General features: G+C 39.9%; 1 protein-coding gene across 5 annotated transcripts in view; it reads left to right on the top strand.

The window, feature by feature from the left end:
* The window catches only part of LOC111867668 (NFU1 iron-sulfur cluster scaffold homolog, mitochondrial), a 19,236-nt gene extending 6,341 nt beyond the window's left edge, over window positions 1–12,895 (top strand). For all 5 annotated transcript variants that reach the window (XM_023857704.2, XM_023857707.2, XM_023857708.2 and 2 more), the window contains 5 exons: window positions 885–1,019; window positions 5,807–5,921; window positions 6,014–6,117; window positions 11,945–12,061; window positions 12,461–12,895. In XM_023857704.2, coding sequence (XP_023713472.1) covers window positions 885–1,019; window positions 5,807–5,921; window positions 6,014–6,117; window positions 11,945–12,061; window positions 12,461–12,574 — 585 coding nt within the window. In that variant the 3' untranslated portion in view covers window positions 12,575–12,895. The remainder of the gene's footprint in view (window positions 1–884; window positions 1,020–5,806; window positions 5,922–6,013; window positions 6,118–11,944; window positions 12,062–12,460) is intronic.
* Window positions 12,896–19,388: the final 6,493 nt, after the last annotated feature.

The following is a 19,388-nucleotide window of genomic DNA, read 5'->3' as shown; positions in this document are numbered from 1 at the left end:
CACCCCCGACGGCGCGACGTTACCAGGAGTACCAGTTTACGACATAACTAGTGGAGGCGAGGAAGGATACCTCCACGGCCCCTACATGCGGAGTTACAGTGGTGACAGAGGCGGGCTGACTCCACGCCCCCCTGTACCACGGCATTACAGCGGCGGCAGCAGCGGGAGGGATACCTCCATGTCCCCCCTGCGCCGCTAGGGCATTACACCGATGTTGCTATAACCAAGTTTTACTGTAATTTGTTCTATAAGAAAAATAATCACTTACAGTTTCAAGGCGATAAGTATCCATGTTTTGTTGTTGAAGACTGGCTTTCATAGTGGTTAATTAATGATGTTAATTCCATTCTTGGGTTGTTACACTATGTGACTGTAGATGATGTTGCCTACATTTCAGAGGCACATGCTGTCTCCATGTTCAGAGTCACTGCCCACAAACACACCGTGTAACAACCAAGAACAGAATTAACATGAGTTATTGGCTAAGGCCAAGAAAATGTGGGTCTATACATCTTCGTCGTGTAGTGCTTAATTAGTTAAACACGGGGACAACTTTACCTTGCCTAACTGAAAACTGTTAACAGACTTTTAACTTTATACTAAAATTATCAGCTGCAGTTTGTTGATTTGTATCCTTTAAATAGAATAATGTAACAATGCTAAGAAATAAAGAAAGCAGTCTTCTGGGATTTGGCANTTGCAGATTTCTAATATTTTTTCTTCTACCCTGAAGATGGAGGCGATACGTTCCTCCGAAACATCGGTTAACACCACATATACACGGTGCCAAATCTCTTCATAGTCACCACCATGAAAGCCTCAAATCTTACAATGCTAACAAATGTTATATCTCATTTTCATATACTATATGTTCTTAATATCAGGTTTTAGGTTCTGGAGAAACAATGGATTTTCCAAATGGACAGGCCGCATATCGGTCACCACTGTGCAAGCTGCTGTTTAGAATTGAGGGTGTAAAGTCAATATTCTTTGGTCCTGATTTTATTACAGTCACCAAGGTAATAACATCTAACCTTCATTTTAAGTGTTTAACATAACTTTACTCATCTCTGTGCTAAATTAACTGGTGCTCCACTATTTCAGGCCTCTGGACAACATAGAGCTCAGTTTCTGACTCTGAGGACAGAATTATGGATAGAATTTTTATCGTAGGATTACTTTGTTATATTCCTGTTGGGATTTTAAGGTCATTAAAATTTGTCAAGGAGGTTTTTGTAGCTTCTCAAAGTGTATGAACAAGTTTTATTCTTTGTGTATTTTATTTGTATACAATTCATAGCAGAAGAATTTTAACTAGTAAATTGTACTTATTATTGGGATTGTATTCTGTTTGTGATGTGATGTGTGAATATTCATAAGGAGTGACTCATGAGGGAAGCAATGGCCTGTAGATTGTAGCTTGCAGAATACCAGCTACTGTGCTTTACTGAATAGAAATCCGTCTGGATTTTAAAGTTCTGTTTGTGGAAGCCATGATTTTACAGCAACTTTTGAAAGAAGTGTCTTGCAGTACTCAAGACACATTTCCCACTGAAATAAGTTATTCTCTCACAGCAACTGATTTTTTTTTTTCCCCCTGTGATATCCATAACTTCTCAGTTTTATTTCTGAGGCCTACAGACATTATGATTAATTTCTATCAAATTTCTGCAATTTACTGAGGGAAAAGGATTGCATGCTTTAATGATAACCCTGGCCCTCTGCTGATTATGTTTTCAGTTGTGCCTTCATTGAATTTTTATATATATGCTGGTGCACTCTTCTGCTGGAAGTGTGCACTATCATTTCAAAGAAAGTCCTGAAAACGTTAGTGGTGCTTCAGGAATTTGTATTAATAGCTCAAGAGTTCGATAGTGGCAGCTTTCTCATATCAGCAATAGACGAAATTTCACACTACTTTCTTGTGTGTGTAGCAGAATGCATTTCCTTCCTATGTTAGATAGTGGTATTTCACAAATTTCAAAATCAGCATGAATGTCATTGCATCTGTGATGAGCAGGGCCAGGATTTTGATGACATGTCATCTTTTTTCCCTTGTATCCTGTTCGATGCCCGTAAATATATAAATCCTGGAGATGAGCTGCTGGTTACAGAAATGTAACTTTTATAGGTCTTTTTGGTCATTTTTAAGTTTTAGGTGACTTTTTCAGTTTTGGGGTAATTTTTCAGTAAATTTTTGGACTTCTAAGAGTATTTTGTGTCATTTTAGANGCCATTTTAGGGAATTGTTCTTCCTATGTTTTAAAAAATGTGAATAATATGCAAGTAAATGTTTTTTCTCCTTCTACTGCCTCTACAAAGGCACCCTGCAGCTGCACCCCAAGTACCTGATACCACAGTATGCAATAGCTTGCAACCGTGTCCCGTCCTTTCCGTTCGTTTTGCGGGAAGTGCTGACAATACATATCATAAAATATTTTAAGCTGGCAGCAGGGTATGACAGCGATCACTCACACTCAGCCCTTTCCAAGTTTTGTGCAAAGGAATTTGCTTAGTTACAAATATTTCTAGTCGGAATCCCTAACTTTTTATGACATATTGTTGCTCAGTAAAACTCCGTCTGTCTTCAGTTTCTCACCCTTGAGCATACAAAGATACAGTTGACGAAAGGTTCTCAGTGTGAAAAGTTCAGTTCTGTGTTGCACTAGAGTCATCATTTAATCACAATGCCTAAGCAAAGCCATCTAAATCATGTCATTTAAAGCAGATTGTAGCTGAATTTGGAGATGATATATTTTCAACTGACAGTAAAATTTTATACTGCAAGATGTGTAACAGTGGCAGAAAAAATTCTCACGTTACAACATATTGCCCGCAACAAGCATATACAAGCAGTGCAATTTTTGAACAAAAAGAAATCTGTGCAAATGTTACTGCAACAGTGTTCATTGGAAGGTGGAAATAAGTCATCAGATTTTTTTCACAGATCTGTGTGATGCTCTGGTGTCTGCAAATGTTCTGTTTTGGGCTATGAATAATGAAAAACTGAGAAAAAAAATCTGGAAGTGATTTGTGGTCATTCTATTCCGGATGAATCCACTACCTTTCTAAGTGCTACAACAATATCCTGGAAATGATTAGGAATAAAATGCATGAGAAGAAGATTTTCATTTCTATTGATGAGACCTGCAGTACGGAGTTTCACTACGTGGCAAACGTCTTCATTGAAACCTTGGAAATTTCTGCTTACAAGTGAGGTGCTAGAATCCGTTAATCATTTCACAATTTGTAAACTCTTTGACGGGTCGATGTTTCTACTGTGGCCAGAGGGTATATGACACGACATCGTCTTCCTTTTGGTGACCGATGCAGGCCCATATATTTTAAAAGTAGGCAAGTCAATAAAGTCGTTTTATACGAAATTGGTGCACATTACTTGCCTAGCACATGCTCTGCATAGAGTGATGGAGGAAATGAGATCAGGATTTCAAGAGAATGCTCTCTTGTCGTGGACGAAGAAGATTTTCCTCAAGGCTCCAGCTCATAAAGTGCAGTTTAAACCTATGGCTCCTGGTGTTCCACTGCCCCCGGTACCCATCATCACAAGGTGGGGAACTTGGATTGATGCTACAATTTACTATTGCAATCATTTCAGGTAGTGAAGAACACTGTAGATTCAATGAAGACGGAGGATGCGAGGGCAATTGAAGCTGCTCAGGAACAGTTCTCGTGCAGTGAAATGGAAGGACAGTTGGCCTCCATAAAGGCAAATTTCAGTTCCTTGACGGAATGAATCAATTGCTTACAGGAGAAAGGAGCAACACTAGAAGATTCGCTCGCTTGCTCACACTGGTAAAAAAATAGCCAGTGATTTGGAGAAAGTGTCGGGACATTCGTAAAATGGTGTCAAGAAAAATGAAAAATGTTCTATATAAAAACTCAGGTTATGAAACATTATGCAGAAAATCTCTAAATCTGACAGGAGAGTCCTTCAGCGCTTTCACTATTGAAGAACATACTGCTAGTGATTTGGTACACTTCAAGTATGATCCCATTGTGTCTGTAGATGTGGAAAGCAGTTTCTCCAAGTGCAAGAATGTACTGTCAGACAATAGGAATCTCCACAGGTTGACTCATCTATTACAACTCTGAGAGAGGCTACAGTTAAGAATATATACTGTATATGTACATTATACAATATGTAGCAACTATGCTACCATCAACACAACAAATATTTCAGTATTACACTTAGATCTTTAGTACTGCAACATGTTTCGGTCATACATGACCATCATCAGGCAGGAATACGTGCAGTTATTGAAATACCAATACGGATCCCTATCGGTGCAACGCGTTGTATTGAATATTAACATAAAAACTTTGCCTCAGATTGGAGTGTAGTTAAAATAGCAAATACATGATTAAAAAGAAAACGATATAAGTATATAAGGGTATACTATAAAATGTTGAAATATTATTAAAATATATTAGAAGTATATAAAGTATATTAAACGGTATTAAAAATATATATGTAGGTGGGTGTACGAGGGGGGACCCAAAAATAACCGGAAACGACCTGTTGCGCGCGCATGCTTTGTAGTTACGAGTTGTGCTGCTAGGTTGTGTTAGCTGGGGGTCTCCCGCGACTGTTAGTGAGCTGGCGTCAGTCTGAGTTAAGTGGTTTGTCTGTGGTGCTCTGTTGTGTGCGTTCCTGTTTCAACCCTTTGGCGATTAGTGAGATGGCCGACCAGAAGGAACAAAGAGTGTGCGTGAAATTTTGCTTTCTGTTAGGGAAAACTGCACTTCCCTCTTCAAGTCGCGGCAAACATTCACGCGGTTTTCTCTTTGGTCATCTCCGAGCAAGCGAGGAACAAATTTTGCAGACACCCGTCTCATGTGCAAACCTTCGGTTAAAATTCGCTGGACCGTGCTCCATGAGATGTTCGTTTCCTCAGAAAGTTGGTCAATGGTCTTTCGACGATCTTCATCAATTGCACGTTTGATTTTGGCAATGTTTTCGTCATTTCTTCCTGTCGAAGGACGCCCGGGGCGTGGCATGTCTTCTGTTGACATGTTGCCAGATTTGAAACGGGAAAACCACTCGTAGACCTGTGATTTCCCCAAAGCATCATCATTAAAGGCTTGCCGAAGCATCCCAACAGTCTCGGCTGCAGTTTTCCCTAACAGAAAGCAAAATTTCACGCACACTCTTTGTTCCTTCTGGTCGGCCATCTCACTAATCGCCAAAGGGTTGAAACAGGAACGCACACAACAGAGCACCACAGACAAACCACTTAACTCAGACTGACGCCAGCTCACTAACAGTCGTGGGAGACCCCCAGCTAACACCACCTAGCAGCACAACTCATAACTACAAAGCATGCGCGCGCAACAGGTCGTTTCCGGTTATTTTTGGGTCCCCCTACGTATGTACATTTGATAAGCTTTCCAGCATGGTAGAAAAAGTGGTATTAAAACATTTAGCTTCAGATTCAGCCATATGTTGCTTAATTTTCAACATTAAATGAAGAACTTAAAAGAGTAATGATGATTTCTCAGTGTTAATAAAGATTAAAAAATACGTTTTAAAAGAAATATTAGATTTTCCATGACATTATACATTTTAGGTTGTTTTTTTTACTTCTAGGTCGTTTTTCTGGTTTTTTTTTGTCATCCGGGCCCTGGTAATGATCTCTGTATTTGGATTAATATATATAATACTTATACATTTTCTATTTATTTACTTATTTCATTAATCTCAGCTTGCGTACAGAACAGATTCATGTCTAATGATACAGGGATGTTTCACATTTGATTCATGTTATTTCCATGTTTGGTATGACAGTTAGATGAAGATGTTGAGTGGCGGATTTTAAAACCTGAAATCTTTGCAACTATCATGGATTTCTTCGCAAGTGGCTTACCAGTTATTACTGAATCTGAACCTTCATCTGACACACGTAAGTGGGATTCACTTGAAGTTCATATGTGCAAAACTCCTTCTTTAGATTGTCTTTTTTATAAACGCATGACTACATAATTATGGTTGCAGAAATTACAGAAGATGATGATGAAACAGTCCAGATGATAAAGGAGTTGCTAGACACAAGAATCAGACCTACAGTGCAGGAGGATGGTGGTGATATCGTCTTCATGGTATACAGATATTTTTTATATTCTCGGGGTGCATCAGTTACTGTGAAGAATTTAATGTTTACATAGTCTGTTAACTGCTTCAGAAGTAATCAAAGGGAAATGTTGGAAATATGAAGAGATCTGGTAAAAGGTATAGCTATCACTGTAACTGGCCATGGAGGCCCATAGGGGTTGTGAGACGTCGAGGCTCCAACATTTTCCAGACAATCAGCTCACATATGGCGCTCAGCTTTACAATCTGGCTGCCCCCCACCCCAGGAAGATTTCTGGTACTCATTCCTGTTAGAGGCAGAGTCAATCCCAGGGCCATAGTGGGGCTGGAAGGATTAGGTCAATTGAAAAATCCAGTGACTTCATTGGGAATTAAACCCATGACCTACAGGCATGTAGCATTGTGCCCCAAGCAGTTACAGTACCGTGTACCCCTGAAGAGATCCAGTATGATATATATTTAATCGTAACTTTCTGAGTTTCTATAAATACAGAATACATATAACAACTATATAATACAGTGTGGGGGCACACGGTAGTATAGTTGGTTGAGGCACTATGCTAGAAGCCAGGAGGTCATGGGTTCAAGTCCTTATGAGGTCATTGGAATTTTTTCAATGAGCTAATCCTTCCAGCCGCAGTATGGCCCTGGGGTCGACTCAGCCTCCTCTGACAGAAAGGAGTACCAGGAATATTCTTGGGGGTAAAGGGTGGCTGGTACATAAGGCTGACAACCTTGCCACCATCTATGAGCCGACTGACTAGAAATGTGGGAACCTCAACATCCCTCAACCCTATGGGCCTCCACGGCCTCTTACAGGGATACCTTTACTTTTTTTTTTATAAGAGTGTTTCATGATATAAAATATTTCAAGGAATTGTATTATTAGAGGTTTACATTTTTCTCAGTATTGGAATAATTACAAAGACAGAATATGTTAAAGTATTTTTTATTTGAGTAAGTTTATTTTTACTGCCTTCTATTAAAGAATGAATGTTCCCTATCTCCACTGACTTGTTTTACTAAAAAATTCTGTCTGTTATGGTCAGTGAACTGTAAAACCAATTAACATTGCCCAGAAGGGCCGCACCATAGCTCAAGCGGTTAGTTGCTGGCTTCCCACCATGATGGCCCAGGTTCGATCTTGGGTCTGGTCAAGTGGGATTTGTGGTGGACAAAGTGGCGCTGGGGCAGGTTTTCTCTGAGTATTTTGGTTTCCCCTGCCCACCTTCATTCCACCAATTGCTCCACAATCACCCTCACATATCATCTGGGCCTGGTACAATAGGCTAGAAGTGGCCACAGTACAAGGGACTTAGCCCCATCCCACTAGCACTAAAAAAAACATTGCCAAGAACTCAGTAAAATAAATAAACTTATTACTGATAATATAAAAATAATTGGGTGAAGCTGTAAATTGAAAACAATCTACAAAGGGCCTAGTTTACTTGTACTGTTCTCCTCAGCAGAAAGTCAGATATGTTATTGTAGGATGAAAGCAGTATTGATAGGCCTCAGTGTAATATAATATAGAACTTATGCATAGGGCTTTATATGTAACGCAGATTTGAAAGGGCTGTTATGAATGTGTTAATGAACCTTCAGGTTCCATGAAATGTTGGGAAATTCTTGAGTAGCTGAGCAACTGACAGCTTCCAAAGGAGGAGTAATCTCCATGGAGTTAGTTAATGAAGATTTGAATATATAGTGGAACCCCCTTTAATGTTCTTGGTTTAATCCTTTCCCACTCAGCCTCTTTTCCAAGTACTGGCCTAGAACAGCCAGGCAAATTTAGCTCAGTTTACAAGTCCTACTTAAAAAAATCCCTAGAAAGAGCAGATTTAAACAAAATAGCCTACAAGTCCTAATGCTATAAATAATTTGGAAAAAATATGAAACTGAAAGACATAAATATAGAAATTTAAAATTTACATAATTTAGGCAGAAAATAAGATGGTTTCTGGTATTCTTTTCTTGTCACTGAGCCTGTAAGAATATTTTTCTGTAAATGTTGATATAAGTTTTATGCATGAAGAGCTCTCTGGTCCAGAAATACATCACATTATGTAACAATGCATACATACCTTTTGTAGGTAGCCCCGGTGTTTAGGGATGCATTCTCCATGCAGCCCCTTGTTGCATCTGCAGTTAGGAGTGTGTCATGTGGGGCATCTTCATTTGAATCATCAGTTTCACTATCCAGAATAAAGTCACACACTGTCAGTTTTATCTAGATATTCCAACATGTCAAGTCATCTGACCTAGAGCTTGGGCTGCTAAACTGTGGTATGTTCACAGTAACTAAAATGACAGACCAAGAAAGCATTGAAACACCATGTAAAACATGTGAGCTCAACATATTTGTTTCAAAAAATATTGTTTGTAAGCAAATGGGTGATACCTGGTTGCAAAAACTGTGAAATAGACCTTGAAGAATTAGGCACCATCTTTTACTTCCACTCTTAAGCAATTTATATAACTAAAAGAGCATGATTTAGACTGAGCCAATAGATTGGCCGCCCGAGTGTTGTGGCCATTACCTGAGACGCCAGTGGATCAGCAAGTTGATCATATAAGGGTTAAGGTTATCACTTGTTTAGTGTGCACAGTGTCAGTGATCCAAGTCATGTATCTGTGCTAAATTTCTTCCTTTTAATATTTTATTGAATTTACTGTTCAAATCTGTTGCACCACAAACAAACCTAAAATATACAGGAGATGACAAAAATATGGAAACACCCAACAAAAAACACATTACCGTGACTAATATGGTGTATGACAACCTCTGGCTTGCAGTCTCCTTGGAATGGATAAATAGAGGTCCTGTATGATTTGCAAGGGAATCTTATACCATTCTTCCTGAGAAACATGGTAAGTTCTGTTATTGATGATGGAGGTGAATAGCGTGCACGCAGATTGCTCTCGAAAACAGACCACAAAGGCTCAATAATATTGTTATCTGGCGATTGTGAAAGCCATGGCAGATGTGACACTTCATCTTCGTTCTCAGAAAACCAGTCCTGGACGATGTGAGCTATGTGCACACAGGCATTGTTGGCTTGGTAAATGGCATCACCATTAGAGAACAAAGTTTGCACCATGGGATGGACCTGGTCACCCAAAATGGTCACATAGTCGTTGGCAGTGATGTGACCTTGCAGGCTAATGATGGGTCCGATATGGCTGCCCATCCCATGATTGAACACCCGCCATGTTTCACTCTTGGCAGCAAACAATCTGGATCGTAAGCTTCGGGTGGCGTTCTCCAGACGTAAACTCAGCCAGAAGTCAGAAACAGTGTGAAGGTGGACTCATCCAACCAAATGACTGTCTTCCATCTCTCCATGGTCCAGGTTTTGTGACTTTGGCACCACACTGTCCTCTTAGTGGCATTTTGATCACTGATGGGTGGCTTTGGAATTGCAGCTCGTCCAGAAATACCCTGCTTGTGGAGTTCCCTTTGTACTGTTTTGGTGCTGACAGGGTTTGTGGGCATGATATTCAGTTCGGCAGTCACTTTTGCAGCTGTAGTCTTCTTATTTTTCTTCACAATCCTACACAATGTTCGTGTGTCTCGATCACTCAACACACATTTCCGTCCACCCTGGTGTTTATCGGATGCGGTTTTTTCAGTCCTCCTGTATGTGGTCATAATTTTGGATACTGTGCCTTGCGAAACACCAAAAACCTTGGCTACCTTGGTTACAGAAGCACCCACAATATGGGCCCCAACAATTTGTCCGCATTCGAATTCTGTTAGCTCTGACGTGATGCACAAAAAATTGCACAGAACACTGTCTTGACAACAAATGAAGCTTGCAATGTAATGTGAAGGTTTTACAGGTAGTGGTGTTGGGCAGATATGACAGCGTGACCTACAAACGTCACTAAAATAAACACTTCAATTCAGGCATGCATTTCACGAGGTGTTTCCATATTTTTGTCCATCCCCTGTATTTCTCCATCTTTTGAAAAATGTTCAGGTTGCATTAATTCAGAATGTGAGGAGATTGTCTCAGTATTCCTTGGGGTTTTGATATGATGTTATAAAATATTAGTAATAATAATAAAAGTATTTTTTTTTTGTTTATAACCATGTATCAGACTTTAGTACCAACACCAATGTGTGAACATTTTCCTTCATTGTCTATTAAATTAAAAGCCAAAGGAAATGGCAAAATGGTGTGAATAATTATGGTATAGTATGGGTAGCTTGGTGTGAATAATTATGTTATAGTATGGGTAGCTCAATCATTCAAGTGAATGACTTCTGGCTGCAAGGCTAGGGTTCAGTGCCTGGCCTGAGAATTGGGAATTTTCTCTTTACTGTCATGTCCATATTATTCTGAGGCACAAGCAGTCTCTCACATATCCGTAGGTGAGTCAATAAGTAAGTTACAAATTGATGTGGGGTACTACATGTTTGAATGAGGCACTTGAGGCTATCGCCACTAGATAGCAGCATTAGTCCAGTGGCAATTGATGACATTCAACACGAGACAATCGATGTTTACAGAAGCGAAACAGCAGTTGCAAGATGGCGGTGCCTCTGAATATACAACCCTCGAGCAGCACTCTGTTATGCGATTGTTGCGGACAAATGGTATGGAATCAAAGAATATTCATAAAGAAATGCTTCCCATCTATGGTAAGAAGTGCCTGTCACGTCAAGCTGTTTACAATTGGGTACGAACACTGCGTTGGCTGGCCAACAGAGATTGCCACAAAGGTGAATGTGCAACAGGTTGAAGACTTAATCCGAGCAGACAGAAGGATAACTATAGACGCTATAGCCACTGCTATTGGTTCCCACAGCATGGCCTACCTCATAATGCATGACAGGTTAGGTTTTCACGGGTGCCACATATGTTGACCCCACAACACAAAATGCAAAGAATGGGTCTGGCATTACAGCATCTCAATCGCTACCACGATGAAGGACATGACATGCTAGCCCTAATTATCACAGGTGATGAGTCTAGGGTTCACCATTGCCAGCCCGAGACAAAGCGTGCGTCAATGCAGTGGAAAACATCCTGCGTCACCTGCAAAAAAAATGTTTAAGGTGACACCATCCTCCAGGAAAGTGATGCTCATACTCTTCTGGGATCATGAAGGTGTACTGCTCACTGCATTCCAGCCTCAAGGACAAACCATATTTGCCGACCCCTACTGTAACATCCTCAGGAAACTTCATAAGGCCATTCAACCAAAGTGATCGGGACTCCTCACCAAAAGCATGTTGCTCTTGCATGACAACATGCGTCCCCATACTGCCAACAAGACAAATGAGACGCTGCAAAATTTCAAGTGGGGAGTCCTCGAGTATCCTCCGTATATCCCCGACCATGCTCCAAGCGACTTCCATTTATTTGGCCCTCTCAAACATCATCTTTTGGCTGAACATTTTCCCGATGATGAAGCTGTAGAAAGGGAAGTCACCGCCTGGTTCCAATAGCAGCCCAAAGAATTTTATGCTGCTGGTTTACAGGGGCTTGCGAAACAGTGGGACAAGTACCTCAATGTACAGGGAGATTATGTTGAGAAATAAAAGCATTTTTCAAATCAGTACTCTTATTTGTTTAAGTTCTATATCCATTTGTAACTTACTTATTGACTTACCATTGTATTTAAGAGGTACTGGTGAATCATACTCATGAGATAAAGGGGCCAAAACTTGAAGCTTTTCACTTATTGCCCATTCTGACATACAGAGCTTTAGCTCAGTTCTCCCTCTGGTGTGATATTCATGGCCTTTGCTCTGCCTTATCAGGTGACATAACTTAAACCTGTTACAAGAGCTGTGTCATGACTGTTCAATGATTTGTTTTTCAGGGCTTTGAGAATGGTATTGTGAAGCTGAAGATGCAAGGCTCTTGCACTGGCTGTCCAAGTTCTGTGGTGACTCTTAAGAATGGGATTCAGAATATGTTACAGTTTTATATACCAGAGGTTTGTACATAAATGCTCTCAGGTAACCTTGTAATTAATTCAGCTTTAAATCTCTTGTCTCAGTTTCATTCAGTCATCAGTAGTTAAACATTTGCCACTGCAGAAGAAATGTTACTCTTTTTAAAGTTACAACTTTATTAGGAGACTAGGTGTAGATCTTTGCATGAATATTAAAGAAACAGGTTGTGATAGTATGAAATGTATGTATTTTGTCAGGACAGGCTGTAGACATAAGCTCTTGTGCATATGGTAATTTACCTTTCCATTCCATAACACGACTTCCATGACTTCAGGAGAGGAGGACATATTTACTTATAATTATGATGGATTTCTCCATGAAGTTACAAGTCTTTTCTGCTCCCTTTAATTAATGTAATGGTGTTTTATTTTCATTTGCAGGTTCTTGGAGTAGAACAAGTAGAAGATGAAATTCAGATAATGACAAAACTTGAATTTGAACAATTTGAAAAGAAATTGCTTGCAGAGAAAGAAAATAAAGAAAATCAGCCTTAAATGTAGTCCTGTGTTTGGAAATGTAGCAGGTTCACTAGAACATTGGTCTACCCAGTTTAAGTTTTTTTTTAATGTTTTTGATAAAACCGGTTGCGATTTTCATATTGTTGTGTAGGTAATGAGCTTTGGAATGTGGTAGGTGGTGTACCAACATTTCAGATTAACAGACCCTATACATGGTGCTTGCAGTGGTAGACCCCGTTCATGGAATTGCTGGTGCTGCTTTTTTAAAACCAGCATGAACTCTTAATAAATTGCTCAGCATCCATTATAAAGAATTCAAAATTGAAAGGGTACTGGGAATAAAGACTTTGTAACTTACAGAAGCATTACCTTGATCAGTAGGTATCACCAACCTCACTTCTTTCCACTTGCTGTCTTTATCCTCATCGCCAATTTTTGTTGTCTTACCATTGAAGTACTAATAGAAAATGACATGTGTTCCACATTCTTGGATCGTATTTGTTTCTGTTACCACTAGATAATTTGAATAATTGAAACGGGTCACGTGAACACGTATTGGCGTTCTCTATGGTCCCAAGCTCATTACTCGTGTGCACAGCATCTAGTGGTTCACTACAGAGATAAACAAATACTATGGTTACAATTTCATTTATAATTCTGGAGAGAATACTGTTGAATTCCATATGTCTCCTGTGTGTCCGTCTGCAATGAAATAATTTTTGCACTGTGTTGTCAAGGTGTGATAAATAAGCTAAAGGCATTAAAGAAAGTTGTCTTCTGGGTTTAGGCACCGTGTATTCTTCGTTTTGGCCGACGTTTCGGAGGAACATCGGCCAAAACGAAGAATAGACGGTGCCTAAACCCAGAAGACAACTTTCTTCATTGTCATCGCCGTGAAAACCTCAAAACTTACAAAGCTAAGGGCATGTTTATGGATAATAGTGATCTGTATGTTCTGAGTGATGCACTGGCATTGTAACTGATCGTTACCTACCAGCCGAATTCCTAAATGTTAGTACTCAGGACGTAATACTAATCTTATGCTAACTGTAACTTATGCCTAGTTTTGCTTTAACTATCCTAAGAATTTGTGGAGAGGAATGTCCAAGTAAGAGCTGCTAGACAGGTCTTTGATAGCTGGTGCAGTACATGAACCCATTACTCACCCCACCAGCCAAATAAAAGAAACTTCCAGGACATTTTCAATCAGTAGAACAATGAAGAAGCTTTGAGAGTAATCTAGAAGCAGAAGGTTCTAGAATATTACATCATCCCATAGTATTTAAAAGGACTTATTTCGGATGACGCTAGACAGACCAGCAAGCCGACACACAGGCTGGGAGACTGACGTATTGTATGCACAACCAGAGTAGTGTTGTGAATATAGAAGTTGAGTACAATGTGTACTAGAAAGTGCATCTGTGATTGTGAGTGACTGCTTTGTAACCTGTGTGTAGTTGTAAAATAAACCAATTATGTTATTCCATCAATAAGTTCTGATCCAGAGAATTCTTCCACAAACAAAACCTCTCTCATCGGAGCAAGGACCCTTAAGCTCTGAAGAGATCTCATTGCTCAAACCCTGAACAGTTGTCCCTCTGTCTTACTCTGAAGACATTCTGAAGCCTTCAACATGGTTTTAAGACCACATAGCCACACAACTACAACAGAGGCTACGACTATGATATCGAGGGTTATAACAGAAGAACAGCTATAGAGTGGCATCCCTTAATACAAGGCTACTACATAAGAAGAAGAGCTGTTAAAGTGTCATATTACAAAGCTTGTTAAAATTATGTTGTGTCCTCATAGTGAAATGAGAAAAAAATTATTAGATTTGAGATGCTGGATTGTGTACTGTATCGGCAAGAAAGAAGACATAGGTGTTATAAAACTGAACAATTGAAAGATGAAATATTTGAAACTGTGCTAACATGCAAAAGTATCAAGTTGCAGAATTTCAGTTGTCATCTTTTTATTGAATAATTCACCAAACTTTGATTCTTGTCTTCAGCTCTAAGTTCAGCCACTCAGTCGGGAAGGTCAGGAACACGAAACTTTCTTCAGGTCGTTATTTGGGCCTTAGTTTCAGCAAGGCACTCAGTAAAACCAACAACAAACTCACGAACACTTACACTTTATTGTATTTTATGAAATTACATTATTAATAACACTTAGTTGTGACTGAATGCAGTCATTTGTTCCCGCTGTAGGGAGCGACACTTTCAGGCGTCTTACGGGTTTCAGAGCTGGGACTTGTCTCTTTAGAACAGAGAAGAGGGTACCATATCGCTGGCTGCTAGCAAGATGTTTAGTAACTAGTGTTTCTGATTGGCTATACCCTGGGAAGTACCGAGTTAACTGCTTATGAAGATTGCATCATACCTTACTGGACAAAGGAGGAACCCCTGAATTATAAGCTTCATAATAAGTCTTGGTACACTGCGTCATCTTCCACTTAATGTATAGCCCATAGCGTAATACAACGCGGATGATTTACGCAATTTCACAAATTCATAACTTAAATCTTGCTAAAATACAGTAGTTATTAAAAAATGAAATGTATACATAAATTAAGCGAAGTATAGTATTAAAAAGGAGTAATCGGCTATAAGATATGTATATTATACAAGACTGCTTTTAAATTGGAATCTTGCTATGAAGCCGGTTTTTATTTCATTTGCGAGAATAATTATCAATAACTATGCTATTCAACGCGCATGGTCCAAGAGAAGGTCAAATGGAGGTTTCCAGTCAAACATGTTTGCGTTCGAGTTTTCGAAGTTTGCCTTTCTTCGCTCCCAGTGACAAACTGTAGACCCTAAACGTCAACTGGACAAGAGACATTTCCTCGGGTAGGGTTTTTAGTTGTTATTTTCATGGGGTTGGATGAGACAGTCCAGTTGGCACGGCAGTCACCAATTGGCCTATTGTACCAGCCTCGGATAATAGACGAGTAAGGAGCATGTGGTGGAATGAGAATTGGCAGGGGAATCCTAAATACGTGCCCCAGTGCCACTATGTCCGGCACAAATTTCACACGACAACCTGGAAACGAACGCGGAACGCCGAGGTGAAGAGCCAGCGACAAACTGCCTGAGCTATGGAACGGCCTTTCCTCATGTAACTGCTGGAATTTTACAATGTTTTGTTTAGATATTGATTATTTACATTCCTCTCTCCCTGTGGCAACCCTACGGACAAAAGAAGGAAGAAAACAGAAAATGATCCTTTCTTTTCCGTCGTTTCAAGGATGTCTTTGTCTTTGTCTTCCACGTTATACGAGTAGTAGCTCTTCTTGCATTTGTTAAAAACAAAAATTTCGTATACTTAGGCCGCTCATTAAAATAAATGGTACGGGCAAACTAAGCTGTTTTAGTAAGAACACTTCTGTTCAGCTTGTGTCGCAATTGGAAAAAAAGACAATACGAGTACATGCATCGAAAGAACTAATGGTCCCAGAAGAAAAATGTCTTCTCTCTTTGAGGTTTGAGATGACGGAGATTTAAATTTTTTATCGAGTGCGACACCCGGTTAACAGCGTTTTGGGGGAATATTCAGACTCTAGCTTCAGGATATAAAAGTGGATTCAGCAGGTTCTTGCAAACCGTTTGTAACCACTTACGATACAACATGTACAGTGTCAACCCAGGAGATTACTATCTAAAGGTTCGTCACTGTTTGTTCCTCACCATTCCACACATATTGTTGTTAAAGTAAAGTTAGCCGCTACCGAAGTTCATATTCATTTTTTTATTAACTGACTCTTCTATTATGCAAGACGTATTCCAACTGCGTAGGTCATGGTTTCTCAAACCATGGGTCGCGACCTCCTAAGGGGTCGCCGGGTGCTCAAGAATAATTTCAATGTGATTGCATCCATGCACAGATTTGTCAAGCCAATAATATTTTAATATAGGCGCTTTCGAAAAATGTACGAGTAGCTGCACCCAGCAAGAAGTTCCTTGATTTTTTCGTGACTGTACAGGAACATTTATAATTTACTGTAGGTGCAAATACGTAGTAAAGCTAGGTTCCTGCTGTCACCGTACATTATGGGGGATCGCGTTAATTCATGTAGTATTTTATGGGGTTGCGGTGATCATAATATTTGAGAAAACACCTGTCATAGGAGGTATACAGTAACCAATGCTGGGAGAAAATATTGTAACAGATTTGATCAACGCGTTGCCAGGCAACAGCGCTTTAAACACGGTCCAACACGCAACAATGGAGGAAGCTGTGTTTTTTGTAGATCCTATCGACGCGTCAATAGACTGGCTGGATAGCGATCACGTGATATGTGTTTAATGTAGGTCCATGTCCGTTCCGCGGCTATGTAAGTAAGAGTGACATAATTCGTTCAGGGCCTCAGGGCAGTTACGAGTAGTAGCAGCGGCAGAAGTTGCCAAGCGGAAAGGTCGAGGATTACAAAAGAGTATAGGAAATCATCCTGTGAAGATTTAATGAGTTTTTTAAAGAGTTCATGTGTGCTAAAGTGCAGTGGTATTGTGAATGTGCGATTTAGGGAGACTGTTATAGTTCCTGTGTTACAAATCCCTGAAGACTAATGGAGATAGCCTGAAAAGAGTAGCATGGAGTGCTTTTTAGTATTAAAATCAGTAACAGTCTTATAATTAACTGTAATTACGACCTGTAAGTGGTCAACAAATCCAGCTACGAATCCGAACCCCGTCTTTAGTCATTGTGACACGTGACAGTATAAGTCTGTGACAGTACTTATGCAATATCAGAAGGCCGCGCCATAACTCAAGCGGTTAGTCGCTGGCTTCCCACCGCGGCGGCCCGGGTTCGATCCCGGGTCTGGTCAAGTGGGATTTGTGGTGGACAAAGTGGCGCTGGGGCAGGGTTTCTCCTAGTACTTAGGTTTCCCCTGCCCATCTTCATTCCACCAGTTGCTCCACAATCACCCTCACCTATCATCTGGGGCTGGTACAATAGGCCAGAAGTGGCCGCAGTACAAGGGACGTAGTCCCACCCCACTAGCAATAAAATTTTTTTAAAAAATATGCTATATCAGGGGCTCAGTCAACTTTTTTCACATGAGATCGCTATTATTATTCTGTTTTCGTAGACTCATAACATCCTCTGAGACTGGCAAGTAGGTCCGTTGACATTATCTGTTTAACGTCCTAATATACAAGTGGGACGCCAGAAAGCCACTTCTTGATTGTTATTTCTTTTTATTCAGAGTTTTCTGATGGGGTTTCATGCGAAAAGGACGTAAGAAAATCATTCCTTTAGTGATTTTTTATATAGTGAACTGTTAACTAACTCCATCGTGCGGAGCCCTTCTTGAAAAGCAGTCAGTTGTGCAGACACTCAAGAGTTGCCCAATATTTTATGGAACTCTGGTTCATTACCGTGTTCACAACAGCCCTCCACTGAACCCTATCCTGAGCCAGATCAGTCCAGTCCATACCACCCAATCCTATCTCGCTCTAAGGTGCATTTTAATATTATCCACCCACTTACGTCTTGGTCTTCCATGTGGTCTCTTTCCTTCTGGCTTTTCCACCTAAATATTATGTGCATTCGTCTTCTCCCCATTCGTGTTACATGCCCTGCCCATCTTATTCTTCTTGACTTGATCATTCTAATTATACTAGGCAAAGAGTACAAGTTATGAAGCTCCAAATTATGTAGTTTTCTTAAACCTCTTGTCACTCAATTTCTCTTCGGTCCAAATATTCTCCCCAGCATCATGTTCTCAGACACCCTCAGTCTGTATTCATCCCTTAATGTCAGAGACAACGTTTCACACCCATACAGAACCACAGGCAAAATTATAGTTTTGTATGTTCTAATTTTTATGTTTTTAGACAGCAGACAAGAAGACAAAAGGTTCTGGACTGAATGGTAGCAAGCATTACCCCAATTCAATCTCCTCCTAATTTCCTCCAAAATGAGGTTTTGATTTGTTATAGTCGTTCCCAAATATTTGAACTGTGCCACATTTTCAAAACATCTGTTTCCTATCTCTGTGTCATGTTTTGCTCTGCATTTTGGTGACGAGACAAACATTTACTTAGTTTTTTCTGTGTTTACTTCTAGACCAACCTCCTTACTTGCATCAATTAAAGTTTGTGTGTTTTTCTTTATGGTATCTATAATGCCACCCAGCAGATTCACAGCATCGGCATAGACCAACAGCTGATGTGTCCCGTTTAATTTCAGTCCCAGCACGTTTTCCTGGACCTACCTAATGACATATTCTAAAGCAAAGTTTAAAAGCAAATATTTACTTATATGTACTTTGCTATACGTTTCATTTAAATACATTTTAATCAGCCTAACTAGTTTCATGGATATCCCAAAGTCTATGATAATTTTGTACAGCACTTCCCTCCTAACTGATTCATAGGCTTTCTTGATGCCTATGAATAGCTAATGTACTGTCTCACTGTACTCCCATTTTTCTTCCAGTATCTGTTGAATGCAAAAGATCTGATCAGTATTAGATCTGTTACATCGACATCCACACAGATGATCCCCAATAATTTAAATTATGTTTGGACTTAACCTTGAGAGAAGGAAATTGGGTAAAATTTTGTGTGAAGTTGATAGCGGTGATATCCCACGATACTTACTACAGTCGGTTTTATCGCGCTTATTGTGAATTTGTACAATAACAGACTCCTTCCACTGATCAGGCAATTATTCTTTATCCCAAATACAGAGTAATTCATAAGTCTCTCCGGACTTCTGAAATTGGCAGCGGAGAGATTCTCTACTTGCTCCTTTCTGCTGTGTCTGTCTTGGTCGTGTTGGTTGTTGCGCTCGGAGATATTCTCTCAGAGTTTGGGTAATAGGGGCCATGGTGTACTTC

Source organism: Cryptotermes secundus, unplaced genomic scaffold (genome assembly GCF_002891405.2).
Source record: "Cryptotermes secundus unplaced genomic scaffold, Csec_1.0 scaffold931, whole genome shotgun sequence".
Lineage (NCBI taxonomy): Eukaryota > Metazoa > Arthropoda > Insecta > Blattodea > Kalotermitidae > Cryptotermes > Cryptotermes secundus.
Note: the sequence above shows the minus strand (reverse complement) of the source record. Positions and strands in the feature narration are given on the sequence as shown.